The sequence below is a fragment of the Petromyzon marinus genome, chromosome 71, assembly GCF_048934315.1.
Source record: "Petromyzon marinus isolate PM22_M1 ecotype Great Lakes invasive population chromosome 71, UKy_Petmar_22M1.pri1.0, whole genome shotgun sequence".
NCBI lineage: Eukaryota > Metazoa > Chordata > Hyperoartia > Petromyzontiformes > Petromyzontidae > Petromyzon > Petromyzon marinus.
In genome coordinates this window covers 2,133,868-2,161,388 of record NC_133737.1, presented here as the reverse complement: position 1 = coordinate 2,161,388, position 27,521 = coordinate 2,133,868, and the positions used below count along the sequence as shown (strand labels likewise).

The following is a 27,521-nucleotide window of genomic DNA, read 5'->3' as shown; positions in this document are numbered from 1 at the left end:
ATCTGTTCAAGTAGAATCCTTATTTGGGCAATGCTACTCCGAGGGACTGGCGACTCATTAACATAATATATTCATGAAAGCCGTCGCGAAATTATTGCGACGAGCTCGGCACCCACGCCCATCCCTCTACGTATGGGCCAGGCTCATTAACATAATTTATTTAAGTTACAGAGCCGCTCATTGTGGGAGGGGAGTGTTTTGTACCCTGCAAGTGACGTCATGTCAACTCCTGCTGCTGTATGACGTCACGAAATAACAGGAAGCTGCTGCTCCGCCGTGCACTGAAATCCGAGGTGAGAAATTCTCATCGCGGTTGTGGTGGTGGTGGTGGTGGTTGTTGTTGTGGTGGTGGTTGTTGTTGTGGTTGTTGTTGTTTACCGAGGTAGAGCCTCGCTCTCTCTCTCGTAGGGATGTCAATTGAGTAGCAGCGAGCATGGAAGCGATGTCCAGGTTGAAACTTTACAACGCGGGGCCTAGCCACGCGGGGCCTTGCCTCCTGCCCTCGCCTGATCGCGTTTGCTTCAATTCTCTCGCTTAAGTTTAATTTGTCTTCACTCGGCTCGCCACTTTGTCACTTTGTTTTACTTGTTGTGGTGGTTGTTGTGGTTGTGGTTATTGTGGTGGTTGTGGTGGTGGTTGTTGTGGTGGTTGTGGTGGTTGTTGTGGTGGTTGTTGTGTTGGTGGTTGTGGTGGTTGTTGTGTTGGTGGTTGTGGTGATGGTTGTGGTGGTTGTTGTGGTGGTGGTTGTGGTGGTTGTGGTGGTTGTTGTGGTGGTGGTGGCTGTGGTGGTTGTTGTAGTGGTGGTTTTGGTGGTGGTTGTGGTGGTGGTTGTTGTGGTGGTTGTTGTGGTGGTGGTTGTGGTGGTGGTTGTTGTGGTGGTGGTTGTTGTGGTGGTGGGTGTTGTGGTGGTGGTTGTTGTGGTGATGGTTGTGGTGGTGGTTGTTGTGGTGGTTGTGGTGGTGTTTGCTTTAGTGGTGGTGGTTGTGGTGTTTGTTGTTGTGGTGGTGGTTGTGGTGGTGGTTGTTGTGGTGGTGGTTGTTGTGGTTATTGTGGTGGTTATGGTGGTGGTTGTGGTTTTTGTGGTGGTTGTTGTGGTTTTGGTGGTGGTGGTTTTGGTGGTGGTTGTGGTGGTGGTTGTTTTGGTGGTAGGTCTGGTGATTGTGGTTGTGGTGGTGGATGTGGTGGTTGTTGTGGTGGTTGTTGTGGTGGTTGTGATTGTGGGGGTTGTGGTTGTGGTGGTGACTGTGGTGGTGGTTGTTGTGGTGATAGTTGTGGTGGTGATTGTTGTGGTAGTGGTTGTTGTGGTGGTAGTTCTGGTGATTGTGGTTGTGGTGGTGGTTGTTGTGGTAGTGGTTGTTGTGGTAGTGGTTGTTGTGGTAGTGGTTGTTGTGGTGGTTGTGGGGGTGGTTGTTGTGGTGGTGGTTGTGGTGGTTGTTGTGGTGGTTGTTGTGGTGGTGGTTGTGGTGGTTGTTGTGGTGGTGGTTGTTGTGGTGGTTGTTGTGGTGGTGGTGGCTGTGGTGGTTGTTGTAGTGGTGGTTGTGGTGGTGTTTGTGGTTGTGGTGGTGGTTGTGGTGGTTGTTGTGGTTGTTGTGGTGGTTGTTGTGGTGGTGGTTGTTGTGGTGGTGGTTGTGGTGGTGGTTGTTGTGGTGGTGGGTTTTGTGGTGGTTGTGGTGGTTGTTGTTGTGGTGATGGTTGTGGTGGTTGTTGTTGTGGTGATGGTTGTGGTGGTGTTTGCTGTAGTGGTGGTGGTTGTGGTGGTTGTGGTGATGGTTGTTGTGGTTGCTGTGGTGTTTGTTGTTGTGTTGGTGGTTGTGGTGGTGGTTGTTGTGGTGGTGGTTGTTGTGGTTATTGTGGTGCTTGTGGTGGTTGTTGTGGTGGTTGTTGTGGTTTTGGTGGTGGTGGTTTTGGTGGTGGTTGTGGTGGTGGTTGTTGTGGTGGTAGTTCTGGTGATTGTGGTTGTGGTGGTGGCTGTGGTGGTTGTTGTGGTGGTTGTGATTGTTTGGGTTGTGGTAGTGGTGGTGGCTGTGGTGGTGGTTGTTGTGGTGACAGTTGTGGTGGTGATTGTTGTGGTAGTGGTTGTTGTGGTGGTAGTTCTGGTGATTGTGGTTGTGGTGGTGGTTGTTGTGGTAGTGGTTGTTGTGGTAGTGGTTGTTGTGCTAGTGGTTGTGGTTGCTGTGGTGGTTGTTGTGGTGGTTGTTGTTGTGGTTGTTGTTGTGGTGGTTGTTGTAGTGGTGGTTGTTGTGGTGGTGGTTGATGTGGTGGTGGTTGTGGTGGTGGTGGTTGATGTGGTGGTGGTTGTTGTGTTGGTGGTGGTTGTGTTGGTGGTGGTTGTAGTGGTGGTGGTGGTTGTGGTGGTGGTGGTTGTTTACCGAGGTACAGCCTCGCTGTCTCTCTCGTAGGGATGTCAATTGAGTAGCAGCGAGCATGGAAGCGATGTCCAGGTTGGAACTTTACAGCGCGGGGCCTAGCCACCCGGGGTCTTGCCTCCTGCCCTCGCCTGATCACGTTTGCTTCAATTCTATCGCTTAAGTTTAATTTGTCTTCACTCGGCTCGCCACTTTGTCACTTTGTTTTACTTTTAAATATTCACGAAGTTTTTATTTCATTCTTTTTTTACCAGGCCAAGCCCGCTTGAGCTGCTGTGCTGCTTTTGTTTTTAGAAGCGACCTGCTGACATCACAAGGTGAGGCTCGTCAACAGCATGGCGGTGTTCACTCTAGACGCGTGGCGGTGTTCACTCTAGACGTGTGGCGGTGTTCACTCTAGACGCGTGGCGGTGTTCACCCTAGACGCGTGGTGGTGTTCACACTCTACATGTGGAGGGGAACCCCGGGTATCGGGAAGGAAATCCACGCAACCACGGGAAGAGAGATAGAGACACACAACTTCGGCTGTGTTGATTGATCCTCAATGAATTTGCTTGGTGGAGTGAGGAAGCATTAATTCTGAGAAGGTGAACGTGGCCAGGCGTGGGTCTGGACACACCATCACCAGTGTAGCATGCCAGTCCATGACAGTGGTGGAGCCAGTGGGGGTGGGGTGGCACGTGCCCCCCCAACAGTCCGATCGAAATCCCTAATTTCGATTGGATCATTGGGGTTTATTAGTAACTAGCTTCACTACCCGGCTTTGCCCGGAACTTGGATTCTTGTCTTGGATATATTTCATATTACCTTATATTTCACTGAAAAACCCTTAAATGTTGATGCTTGCAAGAAGGTAAAAAGCCAAAACAAATCAAGTTACCTAAATCGGTTGTTTTCACTCAAGGAAATTTAACCTTAATCCACTTCTACGCAAGGTCGATTTTCGCCACTCTGGAATGAATGACGTGGCGAGCTGAAAATAGTCGCGTTCACTTAGAAATTCCAAACAGCATAAGCTGTGAAAATTTCATGACGCCAAAGCTCAGCGTTGGAGAGGTTTTGCTGCTTCACACAAACAAACAGATGTAATTTTCTGCTTCATATTTAAGATAGCCGTTCTACCCGTTCTTCGCACGGATATGTATTGAAACTCCGAGAAACCAATGGCTTCATCGGCCAGAAGCGACGCACCACTTAAAATCTCCCGGCACGCTGTGAACAGCTCTAAGCATTGCAGAGCGCTTAACTCAGGTGTGTTGCGGGTTGACATAACAAACTTCATGGTCATACAAAATACAAAAATATATTTTTATAATAAAGTATTAAAGCTTTCGTGACTGCATAAAATTACTCATTGGTTTTTTCGGTAAAGTCACGTATGTAGAAATACAATAAAATTATATTTAAACAAAAAACAATCACGACGCTTCAATCACAATGCAAGCGATCTTCATCAGGTGTCAAGAACAAATCACGGAGGTAAATACAACAAAAAGATGAGAGACGAGAATTCAACAAACCTGAAAAAACATGTGAAGCACATCCAGTCAGGCCAACAACACAGACACTTCCTGGCATTCCACGAATTTTAGAAGAGTGTTAAATTTCGTGTTCAACCTTTGGATTGCAAATACCAGCATAGATAGAATAAAAAATACGAGGTACAAGGTCAGTACAAATACATATACATGTCCACCAAGAGGTAAGGGGGGAGGAAAGACGGGCAGGGAGGCAGAGAGAGAGGGGGGGCGGAGGGATGAACAGAAGCTTAAATAGGAAATACGGTTGGAGGGGGGGAGGGGCCAGAGCGAGTGCGGCAGCTCAAACACGCACATCTTACACATACAAAACGGCAGCTCAAAAAAGGACCACCTCTTGTAGATACAAAATGGCAGCTCAAAAAATGACCACCTCTTGTAAATACAAAATGTCAGCTCAAAAAAGGGCACATCTTACACGTAATTACAACGGTAACTTCCCCGTAGAAGTGTGATAATAAAGTATTAAAGCTTTCGTGACTGCATAAAATTACTCATTGTTTTTTTTGGTAAAGTCACGTATGTAGAACCTCGTATTTTTCATTCTATCTATGCTGGTATGTGCAATCCAAAGGTTGAATACGAAATTTAACACTCTCCTGAAATTCGTGGTCTGCTGGGAAGTGTCTAACTGTGTTGTTGGCCTGACTGGATGTGCTTCACATAATGTTTTTTCAGGTTTGTTGAATTCTCGTCTCTCATCTTTTTGTTGTATTTACCTCCGTGATTTGTTCTTGACACCTGATGAAGATCGCTTGCGTTGTGATCGAAACGTCGTGATTGTTTTTTTTAAATATAATTTTATTGTATTTCTACATACGTGACTTTACCGAAAAAAACAATGAGTAATTTTATGCAGTCACGAAAGCTTTAATACTTTATTATCACACTTCTACGGGGAAGTTACCGTTGTAATTATGTGTAAGATGTGCCCTTTTTTGAGCTGCCGTTTTGTATTTACAAGAGGTGGTCCTTTTTTGAGCTGCCATTTTGTATTTACAAGAGGTGGTCCTTTTTTGAGCTGCCGTTTTGTATGTGTAAGATGTGCGTGTTTGAGCTGCCGCTCTCGCTCTGGCCCCTCCCCCCCTCCAACCGTATTTCCTATTTAAGCTTCTGTTCATCCCTCCGCACCTCCCCCTCTCTCTCTCTCTGCCTCCCTGTCCGTCTTTCCTCCCTCCTTATATTTTTATACTTTGTTCATTGTGTACAGTACGGAACCTACCCACATGCCAAATTTCAAGTGTGTAGCATGTTGGGAAGTATGCTAAACACTTTCGAACAGACACATATCCACACATTTCCCTTTTATAAATATAGATAAATCAGCATTTTGCGACCCCCACTGCCACCGTGTGGCATATTATTACGTGCCAGGGACTCTATGAGAGGACAACAGTCCGAGTTCAAAATTGGCAATAAGTCACGGCAAAGCTGTTACAAGCGACTCACAGAATTGTGCGCAGTTGCGTATACAGTACACGACTTCCCTGATGGCAAACATCTTCAGCGAGCGCGATGCCTATCATACGCGTCAAATAAAAAGCAAGGGACAAGTCCTTACTAACTAACAACTCCTTACAACTCCTTACTAACAACTCCTTACTAACAACTCCTTGCTTACTAACAACTCCTTACATACTAACAACTTACTTACTAACAACTCCTTACTTACTAACAACTCCTATCATTTTTCATTGCTGAAGGGGTTGCCCCATCTTCCTGAAAATCCTGGCTCCACCTCTGAGTGTGTGACAGGGTCAAGTTTGTATTTTGCAGTAAAGTCTATTAACTCTATTGAGCACGGAGGTTATATCAAAACAGTTTATTTTTGATTTCCTCTGGAACTTTTTGTAAGAATGGAGTCAGGAAGTTATCACAGCACATGTGCAGTTGAAGTCAGAACTGTTCATCCCAGCATTCAAGGACATCTGTGCCTGGCTTCACACCTCTAAGTTGCGATTGAACATTAATTTATGCATTTCTGCATAACACAAACAGTATTATTTTCAACACCCTTTGCTATGTCAACTGAATTTAGCTTTCATAAATATTCCTTTTGAAGCCAGATAGCCGAAATTGTGTCCTCGGAGTTTTGGGTTAACATTCATTTTGAAGATACGAGGGCTTCCAGGCATGTTTATGACATTCGCCCTCTCGTTGTGTGCCATAACAGCCCGCGTGATGAATTTGGGACACTTTTTCACTATATCATGAATATATGAATAAGTATAGATGTGTAAGTCATGTGTTACTGTGTGTATGCATTCCTCTGTGCCTCAATACTGACGTGTAGATGGTGTGGATATTCTTTTTTTTCTCTCTGCAGCTGTCGCTTCCTCTGCAGAATTTGTCTGATGGAGCAGAGTCACTCAGCGCAGCTCGGTGCAAAAAGGCATCAATGCAACTGGCGTGCAAACAGCACGGATAGTACTGAACATTTGACACGGCACCAGATAACTCACACAGGAGAGAAACCCTTCAAGTGCAGTGTGTGCGGGAAGGCATTTTCACAGTCATCTGCTCTTGTAGCACACCAGAGAACACACACGGGAGAGAAACCCTTCAAGTGCAGTGTGTGTGGGAAGGCGTTTTCACATTCACCACATCTTCAAATACACCAGAAAACACACACGGGAGAGAAACCCTTCAAGTGCAGTGTGTGTGGGAAGGCGTTTGCACATTCATCTCCTCTTGTAGCACACCAGAGAACACACACGGGTGAGAAACCCTTTAAGTGCAGTGTGTGTGGGAAGGCGTTTGCACATTCATCACATCTTCAAGTACACCAGAGAACTCACACGGGAGAGAAACCCTTCAAGTGCAGTGTGTGTGGGAAGGCGTTTTCAGATTCATCTGCTCTTGTAAAACACCAGAGAACACACACAGGAGAGAAACCCTTCAAGTGCAGTGTGTGTGGGAAGGCGTTTGCAGATTCATCTGATCTTGTACCACACCAGAGAACACACACAGGAGAGAAACCCTTCAAGTGCAGTGTGTGTGGGAAGGCGTTTGCAGATTCATCTGCTCTTGTACCACACGAGAGAAGACACATGGGAGAGAAACCCTTCAAGTGCAGTGTGTGTGGGAAGGCGTTTGCACGTTCATCTACTCTTGTAACACACCAGAGAACTCACACAGGAGAGAAACCCTTCAAGTGCAGTGTGTGTGGGAAGGCGTTTGCACATTCATCTACTCTTGTAACACACCAGAGAACACACACAGGAGATAAACCCTTCAAGTGCAGTGTGTGTGGGAAGGCGTTTTCAAATTCATCTACTCTTGTAAAACACCAGAGAACACACATGGGAAATAAACCCTTCAAGTGCAGTGTGTGTGGGAAGGCGTTCACACAGTCATCTACTCTTGTAACACACCAGAGAACTCACACAGGAGAGAAACCCTTCAAGTGCAGTGTGTGTGGGAAGGCGTTTTCAGATTCATCTGCTCTTGTAAAACACCAGAGAACACACACAGGAGAGAAACCCTTCAAGTGCAGTGTGTGTGGGAAGGCGTTTTCAGATTCATCTGCTCTTGTAAAACACCAGAGAACACACACAGGAGAGAAACCCTTCAAGTGCAGTGTGTGTGGGAAGGCGTTTGCACATTCATCTACTCTTAAAAAACACCAGAGAACACACACAGGAGAGAAACCCTTCAAGTGCAGTGTGTGTGGGACGGCGTTTACACTTTCATCAAATCTTCATGTACACCAGAGAACACACATGGGAGAGAAACCCTTCAAGTGCAGTGTGTGTGGGAAGGCGTTTGCACAGTCACCACAACTTCAAAGACACCAGAGAACTCACAAGCATCAGAAGACCCACAAGGAGTGGAGTCTGAAATCAGCTTGTGGAAGTCAAAGTGGCGCAATGAGCCCATCCCTCATGAAACAAGAACCGGAAGAAAATCCAAGCTTGGACACTTTTAAAGGTATAGAGGTGAAATATGAACAAGTGATGGTGAAGAGCGAAGAAGTGAAGGTAAAATGTGAAGATGATTCAACTCCAAAGTCGGACCGACACATTAATGGAGGAAACGTGAAGCAGGAGGAGAATTCTGACTGTGAGGCAGAGCGAGGCAATTCTCAGCAGTTTGTGGAAGTGGAGGTGTGGGTGGACTTCCTCCGAGACAATACGAAGTCAATTGGAGACACGTTAGATGTGTAAGCTTGAGACGATGTCGCTCCAATAGATGCACCTTTGTCACAGGCCTTTAATGACAACAATAAAGTTGAACACTCAATTCCTAGGTTCAACCTGCAGGGTAAGAGCGGCCAGTCTTTGTGGACCTGTGGGTTGGGTAGATCTCTAACCATGAGCGAGAGTCAATAAGCTCCCAAGCATTCACAAGGTTCTAATTATTCCAATTATATGGTGGTTGCTTAATCGCCTCTGGCAATTCGGAGTTTTGTATCGTATCTTGTCTCAAACACTCGAAGAGCATCCCCAAATAGCAGCTGCCCCTGTGTGGCACAAGGTGGTGGCCCTGCACTGGCCTGCATGTGGACAAGAGCCTGTCAGTAGGGGGTGATGGTTGATGTGGCATCTTGGTTGTGTAGTTTGTAGGTAATGTTTAGAATTTGATACATTTTGACCCAGACGCCAGCATGCAATGGCCAACTCGTTTTGGCGCAATAGTATGTTGTACATACACTGTTAAGCAGACGGTGCATATTTTTTTTAAATAGCTTCTTGTTAATGCGATGTAACCTTACTCATTGGTTTTTTCGGTAAAGTCACGTATGTAGAAATACAATAAAATTATATTAAATACAAAACAATCACGACGTTTAGATCACAACACAAGCGATCTTCACCAGGTGTCAAGGACAAATCATGGCAAGAACAAATCATGGAGGTAAAAAAGATGAGAGACGAGAATTTAACAAACCTAAAAAACATGTGAAGCACAACCAGTCAGGCCAACAACACAGACACTTCCTGGCGGACCACGAATTTCAGAAGTGTTAAATTTCGTGTTCAACTTCTGGATTGCACAAACCAGCATAGACAGAGTGAAAATACGAGGTACATGGTCAGTAGGAAAGACGGAGAGGCAAAGAGAGAGAGGTGAACAGAAGCTTAAATAGGAAATAAGGTTGGGGGGGGGGGAGCAAAAGGAGAGTGGCAGCTCATCTTGCGGCAGCTCAAAACAGCACATCTTGCATATACACAGAAGCGGGGGGGGGGGGGGGGGGTGGGAACAGGCTTGGGGTGCACCTGTAATTCAATTTTGTTCAGATGCCTGTCAATAATTTAGAATGAATACTTGTTTGATTGTGTACGTACATGTAACATTTTGTGTATAAGGGTCAAACATTGAATAAGTGATGTTAAGACAAAGTGTGTGTTTTGGAAGTAACCTGTACAGATAACTCAGGTGAGACTCATTGTTCTTGTGATACAGGTCAAAGGGTATTTTATGTTTCAGGAAGCTTCTCCCTCTGGAGCAACTCATTGTCTTTGAAATAGGGAGCACACTCGGATCATTCATCAGTTACAAGGCATACCACTCAAAAGTTACACGTAGAGGAGATACATTCTCTACAACACGAATTATAATTTTGTATTACATGTTGATGTAGATTTTCTCGAATTAGGACAAGAAATGGCCCTTGCTGATTAACGTCTGGATGTTCACAACCATGGCTTGAAGCAAGCCAGATCGCCTGCGGTGCCCCTCACAACCATTTACGGCCTGGGGCCAGGAAAGTCACGAAAAAAATTGCACACGAACGACGCCTCCACGCAAGCTCCCGATGCTCCGTTTTGAAGTTTTAAAATGAAACAACTTTGAATTGTATTATTTTGAATTAGATAATTGTATTTCTTCATTAAAAGCTTATTAATTGAAAGCGATATTTCGTGTGAATTTTCTCGCGTCATTAAGTAGATGGCTTTGCCGGTGGTTTGGTTCGATGCGAACTTTCACCTGGTTGGGATCGCGGGATCCAGATGAGGCGACACAGAGCTGGCCGTGCGAGAAGACCGCCGTCCGCAAATTGATTCCAATGCGATCGAACGTCTGTCCCTGCGCCTCCGTCGTTCATGCAGGGGACGCGTAGGTTTGCAGCGCCCCCTGCATGAATATGACGGAACGTGCAGCGTTAGTCACGAAGTTGTGCGTAAGCGCCACAACAAGGCGCTGTAAGCTGACCTGCCACCACGTTCACAGTTCAACAGGGGGCAGCCGAGAGAGAGAGTGAGGTGTGTACGGGTCGACCAAAGCAAACCCCCGCCCCCCCCCCCGTGACCCGAGAATAACATCCCTGACCCCCCACCCGTCCCCAAGGCCCCTTAAGATAAGACCTTCCAAAAGGTTCTGGGAGGGGGGGGGCTCAAGAGGGTAGTGGAGACCCCGACCTGGGGTTAAAAGCCCAGCCCTCTGGACGGGCCGGGCAGTGTTCACCAACTCAAGCCTGAAGACATCCGAAGACCTGAAGACTGGACCAGCACCCGGGGACCCTCAACCGAGGCTCTTGTTAGAGTCGGGTTGTAGCGGACCGAGGTGGCTCGAACACCCTGGGACCCTCCCCGAGCTCTAGCCAGAGCCGGGTTGTAGCGGACCAGAGGTGAGCTCCCGTACCCGGGCTGGGACGGGTCGTCCAGTCTTCCCTTAACGCCGGGCTAAGGGACCCGTGGGTAGCAGAGCCCGGAGTGTGCAGGCTGCGATAGAAGGGAGGCTGTCACTCGCGTAGGCTATCAAGTGGAAGGGGCCGTACTCCTTCGTGGTACAGTAGTGTGTAGAGCCGAGTTCAAAAGAGTTATAAAAAACGCGTTGCCTCAACCAGACGTCTACGTGTGGTTAGTTAAGGACACAACACTTATATAAAAGTATAGCCAGTGGGTTTTCAAAGTACCTTCGTTTTACAGAAATCAATCTCGCGTGAGCCCACCGCATTAAAACAATGCTCAGCTGAGCAGGGATAGCCACGGGGGTGGGGGGTCACCTTATCTTTGTCACGTGCCGTAGCTCACGTGACTTCTGCCGTGACAATGTCTGGATGTTTTCGCCTGAGGACGACCGCTCGTGTTGCGATAGAAACGTCGTGATTTATTGTACTTTTTCTACCTGCGTGACTTCACTCAAAGAACCAAAGAGTATGAAAGACGTCTTGTCTGCTGATCTTGTTCATATCTATCTACATTGATATCCCACATTGCTTACACGTAGACACCACATACAATGAAATAAATAGAAACTGGAACGACTTCCGGGGATGGGCAAAGATTGAGGAATCTCTTTCAGTGGAGCAAGTTAAGTTTGTTCGATTCAACATCTCTCTGTCCATCTGTGTCTCTGTTCCCCTCTGTGTCTCTCTCTCGCTGACTGTGTCTCTGTCATCTCTGTATCTTTCTGTCTTCCTCTTGTCTGTGTCTGTCCACCTTTCTCTTGTCAGTCTCTGTGTGTGTCTCTATCAGCATCTTTCCAACCGTATTCAACTACTGTCAGTAGCAACATGCGCCAATTCAACTTTCATGGCCCACGACTGCACGCGACTCAAACTTGCTCCGAGTCTCTGTGTGTACGTTGAACTTATTTCGCACCATACGTAGCCAACCATGCTAATCTGTTGGTCTCTGTGTGAGTCTCTGTGTGTTTCTGGAACTTCTTTTGCACTGTACGTAGCTGAACCTGCACAGGAGGAGCGGCTAGTATCTGTGGAGCTGTGGGCTGGGTACATCTGTCAGCAGGAGCGAGAGACAATGAAGCTCCCAAGCATTCACTACGTTACCAACATCATATTTGCACTCATAAATCGCTTGCCTAATTGCCTCGGCAACTCAGTGTTTCGTATCGAATCTCATCTCAAACAAGCGAAGGACCCCCCCCCCCCAAGTGGCAGCTGCCCCTGTGTGGCACAAGGTGGCCCTGCACCGGCCTGCACGTGGACATGAGTCTGTCGGTAGGGGGCGATCATTGAAGCGCCATCTCCGTTGTGTAGTTTCTGGATAATGTTTGGAATTACCCCAATTTTGACCCTGACACAAATATGCAATGACCTGCGCGTTGTGAATGACACAACGCTATGTTTTATAGCTGCCGTTAAGCAGACTGTGCATATTTTGGTGAATGTTACTGGGGTAGCCAGGTCTGTCTGTCGGTGTTGAACCTTGAATCTCTGCAATAAATAGAGAATGTGCTACCGTATTCTTGGTTCTTTCGGTAAAGTTACGTAAATTGAAAACAATTTTTTTGGGAAAATAATAAATTGATGAATAAATGCCATTGGTCGACTGACTTAGATGACTGGGCCCCCCACAGTGTGTGTACACACAGTGTGTGTGTACACACAGTGTGTGTGTACACACACAGTGTGTGTACACACACAGTGTGTGTGTACACGTACACACTGTGTGTGTACACGTACACACTGTGTGTGTACACTGTGTGTGTTTGCACTGTGTGTGTACAAAGTGTGTGTGTACACTCTGTGTGCAAACACTGCAAACACTGTGTGTGTGTGTGTACGTACACACACACACAGTGTACGTACACACAAAGTGTACACACACACAGTGTACACACACAGTGAGTAGTACACGCACTGTGTGTGTACACACACACAGTGTACACACACACAGTGTACACACGTACAGTGTACACACATACAGTGTACACGTACACACAGTGTACACACACACAGTTGTTGCTGAGCTCACACACCCAAGGGGTCTCTGATCAAGGGAGGGAGCAAGGGAAAATGAATCTAAATCAACTTAAATTCCAACCCCGCCCTGTGACGTCACCACTCAGCATTACCTCATCGGCTTGAAACGCCAGGGGGAGGTGTACCTTGCTAGTGACGTCATGTCACCAAGGTATTCATCCCACTCGGTCCACTGCGCCCTTGAGCGTGACGTCACCTCTGCCTGGGTCACTTCCCTTACCTGTTCAACTAGAATCCTTGTTTGGGCAAAGCTACTCCCGGTGACTGTCGGCTCATTAACATAATATATTCATGAAAGCCGTCGCGAGTTTATTGCGACGAGTTCGGCACCCACGCCCACAGAGCCGCTCATTGTGGGAGGGGAGTGTTTGGTACCCCGCAAGTGGCGTCATGTCAACTCCTGCTGCTGCGTGACGTCACGAAGTAACAGGAAGCTGCTGCTCCGCCGTGCACTGAAATCCGAGGTGAGAAATTCTCATCGCGGTTGTGGTGGTGGTTGTTGTTGTGGTGGTTGTTGTGGTGGTGGTTGTTGTTTACCGAGGTAGAGCCTCGCTCTCTCTCGTAGGGATGTCAATTGAGTAGCAGCGAACATGGAAGCGATGTCCAGGTTGGAAATTTACAGCGCGGGGCCTAGCCACGCGGGGCCTTGCCTCCTGCCCTCGCCTGATCGCGTTTGCTTCAATTCTCTCGCTTAAGTTTAATTTGTCTTCACTCGGCTCGCCACTTTGTCACTTTGTTTTACTTGTTGTGGTGGTTGTTGTGGTCGTGGTTATTGTGGTAGTTGTTGTGGTTTTTGTGGTGGTTGTGGTGGTGGTTGTGGTGGTGGTTGTGGTGGTGGTTGTGGTGGTTGTTGTGGTGGTTGTTGTGTTGGTGGTTGTGGTGGTTGTTGTGGTGGTGGTGGTGGCTGTGGTGGTTGTTGTAGTGGTGATTTTGGTGGTGTTTGTGGTTGTTGTGGTGGTTGTTGTTGTGGTGGTGGTTGTGGTGGTGTTTGCTGTAGTGGTGGTGGTTGTGGTGGTTGTGGTGATGGTTGTTGTGGTTGTTGTGGTGTTTGTTGTTGTGTTGGTGGTTGTGGTGGTGGTTGTTTTGGTGGTAGTTCTGGTGATTGTGGTGGTGGCTGTGGTGGTTGTTGTGGTGGTTGTGATTGTGGGGGTTGTGGTTGTGGTGGTGACTGTGGTGGTGGTTGTTGTGGTGATAGTTGTGGTGGTGATTGTTGTGGTAGTGGTTGTTGTGGTGGTAGTTCTGGTGATTGTGGTTGTGGTGGTGGTTGTTGTGGTAGTGGTTGTTGTGGTAGTTGTGGGGGTGGTGGTTGTGGTGGTGGTTGTGGTGGTGGTTGTGGTGGTGGTGGCTGTGGTGGTTGTTGTAGTGGTGGTTTTGGTGGTGTTTGTGGTTGTGGTGGTTGTTGTGGTTGTTGTGGTGTTTGTTGTGGTGGTGGTTGTTGTGGTGGTGGTGGTTGTTGTGGTGGTTGTTGTGTTGGTGGTTGTGGTGGTGTTTGCTGTAGTGGTGGTGGTTGTGGTGGTTGTATAGGTGGTGGCTGTGGTGGTTGTTGTAGTGGTGGTTGTGGTGGTGTTTGTGGTTGTGGTGGTTGTTGTGGTTGTTGTGGTATTTGTTGTTGTGGTGGTGGTTGTGGTGGTGGTTGTTGTGGTGGTGGTTGTTGTGGTGGTGGTGGTTGTGGTGGTGGTTATACTCTTTGGTTCTATTCGGTGAAGTCACGTAGGTAAATAATAAAACAACAATAATCACGACGTTTCGGCCACAACACAAGCGGCCTTCATCAGGTGAAGGGACGAGCCTGTCTGGAGGACAGCGCTGGAGTGGAAGAAGCCACGCTTAGATCGCGACATTTAAGCTGTGTGAGAAGAAGAAGAAGACCACGGGCTTTGACAAAGGAATTAGCATATAATTTAGCATTGAAATGGCTCATTGAAATAGCTAAGTTAAAGTATACACATCCGCAGAGGTGCCCCTTGACAAAGGAATTAGCATAGAATTTAGCATTTAAATAGCTGAGTGATTAGCTAGTAACTGGTCACAGAAATAGCTATGTTAAAGTCAGAGTATATACATTCACCGAGGCACCTAGTACTCATCAAACAGGAGAATTTAGCGAAACACAACCACGCTCAGACATCGGACCTGTGTGCGAGCAAAGAGGTGGTGTACGTGCCGGTGGACTTGCAGTTTGGCGAGGGGGGGGGAAGGGGGGAGGGGGATTTTACCTATTGATGGTGTGAAAATGGGAATTTATAAGAGCTGCGAAAGTTTGGGGTACCACTACTCGAAAAATATACTGTACCATTTAAATTAGTTTAATGTTTAGTTCGATTTAGAACATCTTTCCAATGGTTGCTTAATTTGAAACCATCCTCTCGGTTGAAATTGTGTCTGTGTTTGTAGATCTGAATTGCTTCATGAACAAATCTCTGATAAAAGCCCGTGGGTTTGCAAAGAACCTTGGTATCGGAAAAAATTATATCGTGATCCCCCACAGCGTTGTAACAGTGATCAGCTACGGCAGAAGAATTCGTTTTGCCGTGTTTCAAATCTGATTTGTGCTCGCGAATTCGGTCAGAGACATGTCGCTTTGTCTCACCGATGTAGCAATAACCGCAGGTACAACTCAATTTGTGAACCCCGGGGTACTGTAAATCAGGAATGACATCCTTCACGGATGGGATCAGATCACGAATTTTGTGTACTGTATTGAACCGGACCTGGATCTTGTGTTTGTTTAGAATTTTGGAAATATTTTTAGTAACGCCTGCTATATATGGAAGTGTGATGGTTTTGACCGGAGTATCAAGTGGTTGTTTCTGTATGGAGGGAGAGACAGCTTGGCGGATGGTACGGTCAGAGTAACCATTCCTTTTGAGGGCCAGGTGTACATGTTTTAATTCACTGGTCAGGTGGTGTTGGTCCGAAATGCAATGAGCCCTATGGTATAAAGTTTTGATGAGAGAATTCTTTTGGGCTGGGTGGTGGTGGGAATCAGGTTTCAAGTAGGAATCTGTGTGGGTGGGTTTCCTGTAGACAGAATGTCCCAATGAGCCATCAGGTCTCCTCTCAAACAGAACGTCTAAGAATGGTAGCTTGCCATCTTTCTCCACTTCCATGGTGAATTTGATGGCGGGATGTCTGGAATTGATGTGGTGTAGGAAAAGGTTCAGAGCTGGGAGGCCATGTGGCCAAATGACGAAAGTGTCATCCACATATCTCTTCCACAGGGAAGGTCTGAGGGTGGAAGTCTGGATGGCGTCTGATTCAAATTTCTCCAAGAAAATATTGGCTGTCACTGGTGACAAGGGGGAACCCATGGGGGTACCCTCATTTTGTTTGTAGAAGGAGCCATTCCAAGTAAAGTAGGTATTGTTGAGGCAGTGCCTAACCAGTGCAGGTGTGTCGGGGTCTAGTCCATGTTGGACCAAATTTTCAATTATTTCAATGGTATCAGGTACTGGGACCTTGGTGAACAAAGAGACCACATCGAAGCTGACAAGGATATCGTCAGGGGACAGTACAACGTCTTTGACCATAGAGACCAATTGGGCTGAGTTAAGTACTGCTGAGGTGGTCTTGCCAGTGAAAGGCAGCAAGGTATCTGACAGAAAACGGGCTAGTCTAAAGGTAGGGGAGTTGATCGTGGATACGATGGGTCGTAGTGGGGTGCCTTCTTTATGAATCTTGGGAAGACCATAGAATCTAGGGGGTCTTGCAGCAGAAGGTTTTAGGGAGGGACGTTTAGTTGGGTCGATTAGGGAGGTCGAACTAGTGATGATCTTGTTGTTTTTTATCGCTAGGCTATTAGTGGGGTAATTTTTTATTTTTGAGTAACTTCCATCGTTGAGCAGATTCTGGATTTTGTTGTTGTATGAATCTTTATCCATAATAACAGTAGCGTTTCCTTAAATGTCGTGATCTAAGCGTGGCTTCTTCCACTCCAGCGCTGTCCTCCAGACAGGCTCGTCCCTTCACCTGATGAAGGCCGCTTGTGTTGTGCCCGAAACGTCGTGATTATTGTTGTTTTATTATTTACCTACGTGACTTTACCGAATAGAACCAAAGAGTATGGATCCTTGCAGTCACGAAAGCTTTAAATCTAGAATTGTGGTGGTGGTTGTTGTGGTGGTGGGTGTTGTGGTGGTGGTTGTGGTGGTTGTTGTTGTGTTGATGGTTGTGGTGGTTGTTGTTGTGGTGATGGCTGTGGTGGTGTTTGCTGTAGTGGTGGTGGTTGTGGTGGTTGTGGTGATGGTTGTTGTGGTTGTTGTTGTATTGATGGTTGTGGTGGTTGTTGTTGTGGTGATGGTTGTGGTGGTGTTTGCTGTAGTGGTGGTGGTTGTGGTGGTTGTGGTGATGGTTGTTGTGGTTGTTGTGGTGTTTGTTGTTGTGTTGGTGGTTGTGGTGGTGGTTGTTGTGGTGGTAGTTCTGGTGATTGTGGTTGTGGTGGTGGCTGTGGTGGTTGTTGTGGTGGTTGTGATTGTGGGGGTTGTGGTTGTGGTGGTGGCTGTGGTGGTGGTTGTTGTGGTGATAGTTGTGGTGGTGATTGTTGTGGTAGTGGTTGTTGTGGTGGTAGTTCTTGTGGTTGTGGTGGTGGTTGTTGTGGTAGTGGTTGTTGTGGTTGTTGTGGTAGTGGTTGTGGGGGTGGTGGTTGTTGTGGTGGTTGTGGGGGTTGTGGTTGTGGTGGTGGCTGTGGTGGTGGTTGTTGTGGTGATAGTTGTGGTGGTGATTGTTGTGGTAGTGGTTGTTGTGCTAGTGGTTGTTGTTGTGGTGGTGGTGTTTGTTGTAGTTGTGGTGGTTCTGGTTGTTATGGTGGTAATGGTTGTTGTGGTGTTTGTTGTTGTGGTGGTTGTGGTGGGGGTTGTTGTGGTGGTTGTCATGGTGGTTGTTGTGGTGGTTGTGGTGGTGGTTGTTGTAGTTATTGTGGTGGTTGTGGTTGCTGTGGTGGTTGTTGTGGTGGTTGTTGTTGTGGTTGTTGTGGTGGTGGTTGTTGTGGTGGTTGTTGTGGTGGTGGTTGTTGTGGTGGTGGTTGTTGTGGTGGTGGTTGTGGTGGTGGTTGTTGTGGTGGTTGTGGTGGTGGTTGATGTGGTGGTGGTTGTTGTAGTGGTGGTGGTTGTGGTTGTTGTGGTGGTTGTGGTGGTTGTTGTATTGGTGGTGGTTGTGGTGTTTGTTGTGGTGTTGTGGTGGTGGTTGTGGTGGTGGTTGTTGTTGTGGTTGTTGTGGTGGTGGTTGTTGTGGTGGTTGTGGTGGTTGTTGTGGTGGTTGTTGTGTTGGTGGTTAATGTGGTGGTGGTTGTGGTGGTGGTTGTTGTGGTGGTTGTGGTGGTGGCTGTGGTGGTTGTTGTAGTGGTGGTTGTTGTAGTGGTGGTTTTGGTGGTGTTTGTGGTTGTGGTGGTTGTTGTGGTTGTTGTGGTGTTTGTTGTGGTGGTGGTTGTTGTGGTGGTGGTGGTTGTTGTGGTGGTTGTTGTGTTGGTGGTTGTGGTGGTGTTTGCTGTAGTGGTGGTGGTTGTGGTGGTTGTTGTGTTGGTGGTTGTGGTGGTGTTTGCTGTAGTGGTGGTGGTTGTGGTGGTTGTGGTGATGGTTGTTGTGGTTGTTGTGGTGTTTGTTGTTGTGTTGGTGGTTGTGGTGGTTGTTGTGGTTATTGTGGTGGTTATGGTGGTGGTTGTTGTGGTGGTAGTTCTGGTGATTGTGGTGGTGGCTGTGGTGGTTGTTGTGGTGGTTGTGATTGTGGGGGTTGTGGTTGTGGTGGTGACTGTGGTGGTGGTTGTTGTGGTGATAGTTGTGGTGGTGATTGTTGTGGTAGTGGTTGTTGTGGTGGTAGTTCTGGTGATTGTGGTTGTGGTGGTGGTTGTTGTGGTAGTGGTTGTTGTGGTAGTGGTTGTTGTGGTGGTTGTGGGGGTGGTTGTTGTGGTGGTTGTGGTGGTTGTGGTTGTGGTGGTGGTGGCTGTGGTGGTTGTTGTAGTGGTGGTTGTGGTGGTGTTTGTGGTTGTGGTGGTTGTTGTGGTGTTTGTTGTTGTGGTGGTGGTGGTTGTGGTGGTGGTGGTTGTTGTAGTGGTGGTTATGGTGGTGTTTGTGGTTGTGGTGGTTGTTGTGGTGTTTGTTGTTGTGGTGGTGGTGGTTGTGGTGGTGGTGGTTGTAGTGGTGGTGGTTGTTGTGGTGGTGGTTGTTGTGGTGGTGGTTGTGGTGGTGGTTGTTGTGGTGGTGGGTGTTGTGGTGGTGGTTGTGGTGGTTCTGGTGCTTGTTGTTGTGTTGATGGTTGTGGTGGTTGTTGTTGTGGTGATGGTTGTGGTGGTGTTTGCTGTAGTGGTGGTGGTTGTGGTGGTTGTGGTGATGGTTGTTGTGGTTGTTGTGGTGTTTGTTGTTGTGGTGGTTGTGGTGGTGGTTGTTGTGGTGGTGGTTGTTGTGGTTATTGTGGTGGTTATGGTGGTGGTTGTGGTGGTTGTTGTGGTTGTTGTGGTTTTGGTGGTGGTTGTGGTGGTGGTTGTTGTGGTGGTAGTTCTGGTGTTTGTGGTTGTGGTGGTGGCTGTGGTGGTTGTTGTGGTGGTTGTGATTGTGGGGGTTGTGGTGGTGGCTGTGGTGGTGGTTGTTGTGGTGATAGTTGTGGTGGTTATTGTTGTGGTAGTGGTTGTTGTGGTGGTAGTTCTGGTGATTGTGGTTGTGGTGGTGGTTGTTGTGGTAGTGGTTGTTGTGGTAGTGGTTGTTGTGGGGTGGTGGTTGTTGTGGTGGTTGTGGGGGTTGTGGTTGTGGTGGTGGCTGTGGTGGTGGTTGTTGTGGTGATAGTTGTGGTGGTGATTGTTGTGGTAGTGGTTGTTGTGCTAGTGGTTGTTGTTGTGGTGGTGGTGTTTGTTGTAGTGGTGGTGGTTGTGGTTGTTATGGTGGTAATGGTTGTTGTGGTGTTTGTTGTTGTTGTGGTGGTGGTTGTTGTGGTGGTTGTCATGGTGGTTGTTGTGGTGGTTGTGGTGGTGGTTGTTGTAGTTATTGTGGTGGTTGTGGTTGCTGTGGTGGTTGTGGTGGTGGTTGTTGTTGTGGTTGTTGTTGTGGTGGTGGTTGTGGTGGTGGTTGTTGTGGTGGTGGTTGTGGTGGTGGTTGATGTGGTGGTGGTTGTTGTGGTGGTGGTTGTTGTGTTGGTGGTGGTTGTGTTGGTGGTGGTTGTGTTGGTGGTGGTTGTGTTGGTGGTGGTTGTGTTGGTGGTGGTTGTAGTGGTGGTGGTTGTAGTGGTGGTGGTGGTTGTAGTGGTGGTGGTGGTTGTTGTGGTTGTGGTGGTTGTTGTGGTTGTGGTTGTTGTTGTGGTGGTGGTTGTGGTGATTGTTGTTGTGATTGTTGTTGTGATTGTTGTTGTGGTGGTTGTGGTGGTGGTGGTTGTTGTTTACTGAGGTAGAGCCTCGCTGTCTCTCTCGTAGGGATGTCAATTGAGTAGCAGCGAGCATGGAAGCGATGTCCAGGTTGGAACTTTACAGCGCGGGGCCTAGCCACCCGGAGCCTTGCCTCCTGCCCTCGCCTGATCGCGTTTGCTTCAATTCTATCGCTTAAGTTTAATTTGTCTTCACTCGGCTCGCCACTTTGTCACTTTGTTTTACTTTTAAATATTCACGCAGTTTTTATTTCATTCTTTTTTTACCAGGCCAGGCCCGCTTGAGCTGCTGTGCTGCTTTTGTTTTTAGAAGCGACCTGCCGACATCACAAGGTGAGGCTCGTCAACAGTGTGGCGGTGTTCACTCTAGACGTGTGGCGGTGTTCACTCTAGACGTGTGGCGGTGTTCACTCTAGACGCTTGGCGGTGTTCACTCTAGACGCGTGGCGGTGTTCACTCTAGACGCGTGGTGGTGTTCACACTTTACATGTGGAGGGGAAACCCGGGTATCGGGAAGGAAATCCACGCAACCACGGGAAGAGAGATAGAGACACGCAACTTCGGCTGTGTTGATTGATCCTCAATGAATTTGCTTGGTGGAGTGAGGAAGCATTAATTCTGAGCAGGTGAACGTGGCCAGGCGTGAGTCTGGACACACCACCACCTGTGAACCATGCCAGTCCGTGACAGTGGTGGAGCCAGTGGGGGTGGGGTGGCACGTGCCCTCCCAACAGTCCGATCGAAATCCCTAATTTCGATTGGATCATTGGGGTTTATTAGTAACTAGCTTCACTACCCGGCTTCGCCCGGAACTTGGATTCTTGTCTTGGATATATTTCATATTACCTTATATTTCACTGAAAAACCCTTAAATGTTGATGCTTGCAAGAAGGAAAAAAGCCAAAACAAATCAAGTTACCTAAATCGGTTGTTTTCACTCAAGGAAATTTAACCTTAATCCACTTCTATGCAAGGTCGATTTTCGCCACTCTGGAATGAATGACGTGGCGAGCTGAAAATAGTCGCGTTCACTTAGAAATTCCAAACAGCATAAGCTGTGAAAATTTCATGACGCCAAAGCTCAGCGTTGGAGAGGTTTTGCTGCTTCACACAAACAAACAGATATAATTTTCTGCTTCATATTTAAGATAGCCATTCTACCCGTTCTTCGCACGGATATGTATTGAAACTCCGAGAAACCAATGGCTTCATCGGCCAGGAGCGACGCGCCACCTAAAATCTCCCGGCACGCTGTGAACAGCTCTAAGCATTGCAGAGCGCTTAACTCAGGTGTGTTGCGGGTTGACGTAACAAACTTCATGGTCATACAAAATACAAAAATATATTTTTATAATAAAGTATTAAAGCTTTCGTGACTGGATAAAATTACTCATTTTTTTTTCGGTAAAGTCACGTATGTAGAAATACAATAAAATTATATTTAAACAAAAAAACAAAAAACAATCACGACGCTTCGATCACAATGCAAGCGATCTTCATCAGGTGTCAAGAACAAATCACGGAGGTAAATACAACAAAAAGATGAGAGACGAGAATTCAACAAACCTGAAAAAACATATGAAGCACATCCAGTCAGGCCAACAACACAGACACTTCCTAGCGGACCACGAATTTCAGAAGAGTGTTAAATTTCGTGTTCAACCTTTGGATTGCAAATACCAGCATAGATAGAATAAAAAATACGAGGTACAAGGTCAGTAGAAATACATATACATGTCCACCAAGAGGTAAGGGGGGAGGAAAGACGGACAGGGAGGCAGAGAGAGGGGGGGGGGGGCGGAGGGATGAACAGAAGCTTAAATAGGAAATACGGTTGGAGGGGGGGAGGGGCCAGAGCGAGAGCGGCAGCTCAAACACGCACATCTTACACATACAAAACGGCAGCTCAAAAAAGGACCACCTCTTGTAGATACAAAACGGCAGCTCAAAAAATGACCACCTCTTGTAAATACAAAATGTCAGCTCAAAAAAGGGCACATCTTACACGTAATTACAACGGTAACTTCCCCGTAGAAGTGTGATAATAAAGTATTAAAGCTTTCGTGACTGCATAAAATTACTCATTGTTTTTTTTGGTAAAGTCACGTATGTAGAACCTCGTATTTTTCATTCTATCTATGCTGGTATGTGCAATCCAAAGGTTGAATACGAAATTTAACACTCTCCTGAAATTCGTGGTCCGCCAGGAAGTGTCTGTGTTGTTGGCCTGACTGGATGTGCTTCACATAATGTTTTTCAGGTTTGTTGAATTCTCGTCTCTCATCTTTTTGTTGTATTTACCTCCGTGATTTGTTCTTGACACCTGATGAAGATCGCTTGCGTTGTGATCGAAACGTCGTGATTGTTTTTTTGTTTTAATATAATTTTATTGTATTTCTACATACGTGACTTTACCGAAAAAACCAATGAGTAATTTTATGCAGTCACGAAAGCTTTAATACTTTATTATCACACTTCTACTGGGAAGTTACCGTTGTACTTATGTGTAAGATGTGCCCTTTTTTGAGCTGCCGTTTTGGATTTACAAGAGGTGGTCCTTTTTTGAGCTGCCATTTTGTATCTACAAGAGGTGGTCCTTTTTTGAGCTGCCGTTTTGTATGTGTAAGATGTGCGTGTTTAAGCTGCCGCTCTCGCTCTGGCCCCTCTCCCCCTCCAACCGTATTTCCTATTTAAGCTTCTGTTCATCCCTCCGCACCTCCCCCTCTCTCTCTCTCTCTGCCTCCCTGTCCGTCTTTCCTCCCTCCTTATATTTTCATACTTTGTTCATTGCGTACAGTACAGAACCTACCCACATGCCAAATTTCAAGTGTGTAGCATGTTGGGAAGTATGCTAATCACTTTCGAACAGACACACATATCCACACTTTTCCCTTTTATATATATAGATAAATCAGCATTTTGCGACCCCCACTGCCACCGTGTGGCATATTATTACGTGCCAGGGACTCTATGAGAGGACAACAGTCCGAGTCCAAAATTGGCAATAAGTCACGGCAAAGCTGTTACAAGCGACTCACAGAATTGGGCGCAGTTGCGTATACAGTACACGACTTCCCTGATGGCAAACACCTTCAGCGAGCGCGGTGCCTATCATACGCGTCAAATATAAAGCAAGGGACAAGTCCTTACTAACTAACAACTCCTTACAACTCCTTACTAACAACTCCTTACTAACAACTCCTTGCTTACTAACAACTCCTTACATACTAACAACTTACTTACTAACAACTCCTTACTTACTAACAACTCCTATCATTTTTCATTGCTGAAGGGGTTGCCCCATCTTCCTGAAAATCCTGGCTCCACCTCTGAGTGTGTGACAGGGTCAAGTTTGTATTTTGCAGTAAAGTCTATTAACTCTATTGAGCACGGAGGTTATATCAAAACAGTTTATTTTTTATTTCCTCTGGAACTTTTTGTAAGAATGGAGTCAGGAAGTAATCACAGCACATGTGCAGTTGAAGTCAGAACTGTTCATCCCAGCATTCAAGGACATCTGTGCCTGGCTTCACACCTCTAAGTTGCGATTGAACATTAATTTATGCATTTCTGCATAACACAAACAGTATTATTTTCAACACCCTTTGCTATGTCAACTGAATTTAGCTTTCATAAATATTCCTTTTGAAGCCAGATAGCCGAAATTGTGTGCTCGGAGTTTTGGGTTAACATTCATTTTGAAGATACGAGGGCTTCCAGGCATGTTTATGACATTCGCCCTCTCGTTGTGTGCCATAACAGCCCGCGTGATGAATTTGGGACACTTTTTCACCATATCATGAATATATGAATAAGTATAGATGTGTAAGTCATGTGTTACTGTGTTTGCATTCCTCTGTGCCTCAATACTGACGTGTAGATGGTGTGGATATTCTTTTTTTTCTCTCTGCAGCTGTCGCTTCCTCTGCAGAATTTGTCTGATGGAGCAAAGGCACTCAGCACAGCTCGGTGCAAAAAGGCATCAATGCAACCGGCGTGCAAACAGCACGGATAGTACTGAACATTTGACACGGCACCAGATAACTCACACAGGAGAGAAACCCTTCAAGTGCAGTGTGTGTGGGAAGGCGTTTTCAGATTCATCTCCTCTTGTAACACACCAGAAAACACACACGGGAGAGAAACCCTTCAAGTGCAGTGTGTGTGGGAAGGCGTTTGCACGTTCATCTACTCTTGTAGAACACCAGAGAACACACACAGGAGAGAATCCCTTCAAGTGCAGTGTGTGTGGGAAGGCGTTTGCACATTCATCACATCTTCAAGTACACCAGAGAACTCACACGGGAGAGAAACCCTTCAAGTGCAGTGTGTGTGGGAAGGCGTTTGCACGTTCATCTACTCTTGTAGAACACCAGAGAACACATACAGGAGAGAAACCCTTCAAGTGCAGTGTGTGTGGGAAGGCGTTTGCACATTCATCACATCTTCAAGTACACCAGAGAACTCACACGAGAGAGAAACCCTTCAAGTGCAGTGTGTGTGGGAAGGCGTTTGCACGTTCATCTACTCTTGTAGAACACCAGAGAACACACACAGGAGAGAAACCCTTCAAGTGCAGTGTGTGTGGGAAGGCGTTTGCACATTCATCACATCTTCAAGTACACCAGAGAACTCACACGGGAGAGAAACCCTTCAAGTGCAGTGTGTGTGGGAAGGCGTTTGCACGTTCATCTACTCTTGTAGAACACCAGAGAACACACACAGGAGAGAAACCCTTCAAGTGCAGTGTGTGTGGGAAGGCGTTTGCACATTCATCACATCTTCAAGTACACCAGAGAACTCACACGGGAGAGAAACCCTTCAAGTGCAGTGTGTGTGGGAAGGCGTTTTCAGATTCATCTGCTCTTGTAAAACACCAAAGAACACACACAGGAGAGAAACCCTTCAAGTACAGTGTGTGTGGGAAGGCGTTTGCAGATTCATCTACTCTTGTAAAACACCAGAGAACACACACAGGAAATACACCCCTCAAGTGCAGTGTGTGTGGGAAGGTGTTCACACAGTCATCTACTCTTGTAACACACCAGAGAACACACACAGGAGAGAAACCCTTCAAGTGCAGTGTGTGTGGGAAGGCGTTTTCAGATTCATCTGCTCTTGTAAAACACCAGAGAACACACACAGGAGAGAAACCCTTCAAGTGCAGTGTGTGTGGGAAGGCGTTTGCAGATTCATCTGATCTTGTACCACACCAGAGAACACACACAGGAGAGAAACCCTTCAAGTGCAGTGTGTGTGGGAAGGCGTTTGCAGATTCATCTGCTCTTGTACCACACGAGAGAAGACACACGGGAGAGAAACCCTTCAAGTGCAGTGTGTGTGGGAAGGCGTTTGCACGTTCATCTACTCTTGTAACACACCAGAGAACACACACAGGAGATAAACCCTTCAAGTGCAGTGTGTGTGGGAAGGTGTTTTCAGATTCATCTACTCTTGTAACACACCAGAGAACTCACACAGGAGATAAACCCTTCAAGTGCAGTGTGTGTGGGAAGGCGTTTTCAAATTCATCTCCTCTTGTAACACACCAGAGAACACACACGGGAGAGAAACCCTTCAAGCGCAGTGTGTGTGGGAAGGCGTTTGCACGTTCATCTACTCTTGTAGAACACCAGAGAACACACACGGGAGAGAAACCCTTCAAGTGCAGTGTGTGTGGGAAGGCGTTTGCAAAGTCATCAAATCTTCATGTACACCAGAGAACACACACGCATCAGAAGATCCACAAGGAGAGGAGTCTGAAATCAGCTTGTGAAAGTCAAAGTACCGCAATGAGCCCATCCTTGATGAAACAAGATACGGAAGAAAATCCCAGCTTGGACACTTTTAAAGGTATCGAGGTGAAATATGAAGAGGTGAAGGTGAAATGTGAAGAAGTGATGGTGAAGAGCGAAGAAGTGAAGGTAAAATGTGAAGATGAAGATTCAACTCCAAAATTGGGCCTTCACATCAATGGAGGCAACGTGAAGCAAGAGGAGAACTCTGACTGTGAGGCAGAGCGAGGCAACTCCCAGCAGTTTGTGGAAGTGGAGGTGTGGGTGGACTTCCTCCGAGACAATACAAAGTCAAATGGAGACCCGGTAGATGTGTAAGGCAGAGACGATGTCGCTCCAATAGATGCACCTTTGTCACAGGCCTTTAATGACAAGAATGTGAAGTTGAACACTCAATTCCTAGGTTCAACCTGCAGGCTAAGAGCGGCCAGTTTTTGTGGAACAGTGGGTTTGGTAGATCTCGAACCATGAGCGAGAGCCAATACGCTCCCTTCCTACACCTGTGACAACACCGCGCCCAGCCCACTGCTGAAGGCATCGGTGTCCAAAATAAAATTGGTGGAAAGGGTCAGGGAAAGCCAGGGTGGGGGTGTGGGTGAGGTGGTCCTCCGTCCACTGATAGGGATTCTTGGGGGAAGTGAGTTGGGTGAGGGGGCGTGCAATCTCGCTGAATCCCTTGACAAATCGACGACAATAAGTGGCTAGCCCCAAAAACGACCTGATCTCCGTCAGGTTCCTCAGTCTTGGCCATTCCACTACGGCGCGTACCTTCTCCAGGTCGGTGCGCACCCCTGCCTCGCTGACGCGGTGTCCGAGGTACCCAACCTCGCGCTGCGCAAGGTAACACACAGCTTGAGCTTGAGATGGGCTACTCGCAGTTGCTGGAACACCTCCCGTAACCTGGACCAGTGCTCAGACAGAGATCTTCTGAACACTATCACATCATCCAGGTAAATTAGGCACTGTTCCCACTGCAAGCCCCCCATCACCAACTCCATCAACCGCTGGAATGTCGCAGGCACGTTAGTGAGTCCGAACGGGAGTATTCGGAACTCGAACAGTCCCATCGGGGTGGTAAACGCGGTCTTTGACCGATCCTCCTCCACCATCTCCACCTGCCAGTACCCGGACGCTAGATTGAGGGTGGAAAAATACCGCGCCCCTGCGAGGCTGTCAAAGGTGTCATTGATGCGGGGGATGGGAAGGCGTCGCTGAGGGTAGCTGCATTTAACTTTCGATAATCGACGCAAAACCGGGTCGATCCATCCTTTTTCGTCACTAGTACAACCGGTGTAGAGGTGTGACGGGAGGGGGGACACGCGGTTGTAGGGCAGTGGTTACAACCACGTCCACTACGGACCACCCTGGGGGGCTGTGGGGGATGCTGGGATCCCTCGCGAGCCCCACCCCTGAGTGAGGAACTGTAGAAAAGGTGGGACCCGGGGTGCTGGAGTTCAGTTCGGCTCAAGCAAGATGAAGCACCAGTGAAGAAAGAAGATCAACAGGCTAGACCCTGGAACTCCTTTGGCCCGCTGTCCTTTTGAGGGCCGGGCAAAGCAAGCCAGGGTACGACCCCAGAGCCGCGAGGCCCGATGTCCTTTTAAGGGCCGGACTCGTGTGGCTGGTGGTCGTGACCTACGCCGAAGCTGGGCTAGGTCAGATAGCCTCGGGAGATAGGGCCAGGTTGGAGGGAACCAGGGAACTAGCGTAGGCTTGAGCTCGGGGACCGTTCCCTCTGTAGAGTACAGGTGGAGAGTATTAGATTCGTTACTGTGATCGAAGAGTTGGTAATAAATACGTGTTGCCTCTA

The 27,521-nt window shown here is 47.3% G+C and overlaps 1 protein-coding gene across 1 annotated transcript; it reads left to right on the top strand.

Annotated features, from left to right (window-relative positions):
• Nucleotides 1-159: 159 nt before the first annotated feature.
• LOC142906882 (uncharacterized) lies at nucleotides 160-27,521 on the top strand. The gene is made up of 4 exons (XM_076055602.1): nucleotides 160-293; nucleotides 2,621-2,683; nucleotides 6,231-7,676; nucleotides 23,932-27,521. The coding sequence occupies exons 3-4, from the start codon at nucleotides 6,259-6,261 to the stop codon at nucleotides 26,027-26,029; spliced, it is 3,516 nt and encodes a 1,171-aa protein (XP_075911717.1). The 5' UTR covers nucleotides 160-293; nucleotides 2,621-2,683; nucleotides 6,231-6,258; the 3' UTR covers nucleotides 26,030-27,521.

Excerpts from the sequence above, each read along its gene's own strand:
- LOC142906882 (XM_076055602.1), top strand. The coding sequence starts at position 6,259 with ATGGAGCAGAGTCACTCAGCGCAGCTCGGTGCAAAAAGGCATCAATGC. Across the intron at positions 7,677-23,931 it reads TGTGGGAAGGCGTTTGCACA|TACTGAACATTTGACACGGC; the intron begins GTCACCACAACT and ends CAGCACGGATAG.